The 2,072-nt window shown below is 47.6% G+C and overlaps 1 protein-coding gene across 1 annotated transcript; it reads right to left on the reverse strand.

Moving 5' to 3' along the window:
- Positions 1-51: 51 nt before the first annotated feature.
- Positions 52-1,554, reverse strand: FOXB2 (forkhead box B2). The gene has a single exon (XM_040335881.1). The coding sequence runs from the start codon at positions 1,142-1,144 to the stop codon at positions 197-199; it is 948 nt and encodes a 315-aa protein (XP_040191815.1). The 5' UTR covers positions 1,145-1,554; the 3' UTR covers positions 52-196.
- Between the last annotated feature and the right edge of the window lie 518 nt (positions 1,555-2,072).

The raw sequence follows: 2,072 nt of genomic DNA on the forward strand, positions 1-2,072 counted from the left end.
TCAAGTACCCCTAACAGGCAATATTTTGGGGGTTTTCCTTTAGCTGTCACGAATATCCAGCCATTGACACCGAGTTAAAGCACCTGTGCAAGGAGAAGGAAATCCTGAAAACATGTCCTGTTGGGGGTACTCGAGGACTGAGGTTGGGGACCACTGGAGTACATGATGGTCCCTGTGTTGGGCTGCAGGAGGCAAGCTAGGAATGGACCAGCACTGAGTGCAACATACTATTCTTACTGTCCGAGTGAGTGGACGCAGACTGCTCCAGAATAGAAGCGGCCACTGTAGCTGTAGGGTTGCACATGCTGGAGGGATTGACAGTCAGGCTTGGGATTGCGGATACTGGTGGCAGAGAGGCTGTTGGTTTTATTGGGACAGGCACAGCTGGGATAGTCTGACTTGGACCATGGCAAATAGTTTTCATTGGCATCCCAAAATGTCCATACTCTTGTGGCACTGTCATGCCTGCCATAGGGTCCATCATGCCAACGTGGGGCCACATGGAACTGACCATGTTGCTAAGTTGACTGGGCACTGGGTATCCCAGGTGATGCATCATGGATGCTAAAGGAAGACCACCACTCATCACCCCTTTATAGTCTCTGCCAATGATGTTCTCTATGGCGAAGGGGTGCTTGAACCCTGTGGACTGGCTCCCATTGAGGCTATATGGCTGAAAGTGGGGTAACCTCCCAATCCCTGCCACTGCCGCATTCTCAGAAGTACTCAGCCCCAGTTTGGCTTGCCCATGCTGGTGATGAAAATAATGGATCATCTGGTGACTTTTGGAGGCCAGGTGCTCAGCTCTGTGCACTTTAAACCTTTTTCTTCTCCTCAAGAAGCTGCCATTCTCAAACATGTCCCCACAGTCTGGGTGCAGTGCCCAAAAACTACCTTTGCCAGGCTGGTCGGGTCTTCTAGGGATCTTGATGAAGCAGTCATTGAATGATAAATTGTGCCTTAGGGAGTTCTGCCACCTCTGGGTGTTATCTCTGTAGTAGGGGAAGCGGTCCATGATGAACTTGTAGATGTCACTTAGGGGTAACATCTTCTCGGTGGAGCTCTGGATGGCCATAGCAGTCAGGGAGATGTAGGAGTAGGGTGGCTTCTGATCACTATAGGAGTTTTTCCCTGGTCGAGGCATACTTGATTATTATTGATTTTCAGGAGAAAGCTAAATCCAGTTTGCTTGCTAGGTGGATTGAATTCAATTGTCATGCAGAAATAAGTAGCTCAATGAGTAGAGAAAGCAAGTCAGCTCTTCTTTTTATCCTGTATCAGCAGCAAGAGAGAAAAGTTTGCAGGATGCTGGAGGACGAGTCTCACTCCTCTAGCTGCAGTGTGACAGATAGGAATGAATCAGGCTGTGATCAGCAGTCCTACAAGGAGCCCAAGTGGAAGGAGTCTCATCGTGCAGTGGGTAGGTAGTAGTAGTAGGGAGGCTCAGCCTGGGGATGGTGTAGAGCAGGAGATGCTCTAGCTTTGCTTGTTGACTGCTTTTTGTACTGATCACAGAGCAGCCAAGACCCCCGCTGCTGCCTCTTCATTATCACATGACAATCGTTAAGGGACTCCACCAGAGAAAGTCTAATCTCGTTTCATTTAAAGCGAGAGCCTGTGTCCTGTAAAGGAGCTCGGTGTGAGGTCGTAGTGGAGAGGGGAAGGTAATGCTGTCACTTTCATCCCTTTCATTGACAGCTCTCCCCTGCAGGAGCATACACCAAAAGCATTCTTGGGATAGAAGAGTTAAGTGCAGAGCATCCAGCAGTTCTAATGGAATTCTCACACTCTCTCCTGCACTCACCATCAGGATTACAGGCGATCTGTATGCTGGGGGGACTTTTCAAGTGGAGATTTCGGTGAACTCCAACTCATCAAATAGCTTTCCACAGGAACCCTCATTCATCAGTTAATTGTAGTGTACAAGTATGCTTAGCAATAGCAAACAAGATCGTTTTCACTGCATTCTTTACTCTAATAATGAAGAGATTATTCCACTTCTGTTCAGGCCAATTAGATTTTCATTTCTTCATGGTAACTGTGAAAACTCTTAAGTAATGTCTTTCCTTTTA

The sequence above is a fragment of the Rana temporaria genome, chromosome 1 (assembly GCF_905171775.1).
Source record: "Rana temporaria chromosome 1, aRanTem1.1, whole genome shotgun sequence".
NCBI classification, from domain to species: Eukaryota; Metazoa; Chordata; class Amphibia; order Anura; family Ranidae; genus Rana; species Rana temporaria.

Excerpts from the sequence above, each read along its gene's own strand:
- FOXB2 (XM_040335881.1), bottom strand. The coding sequence starts at position 1,144 with ATGCCTCGACCAGGGAAAAACTCCTATAGTGATCAGAAGCCACCCTAC.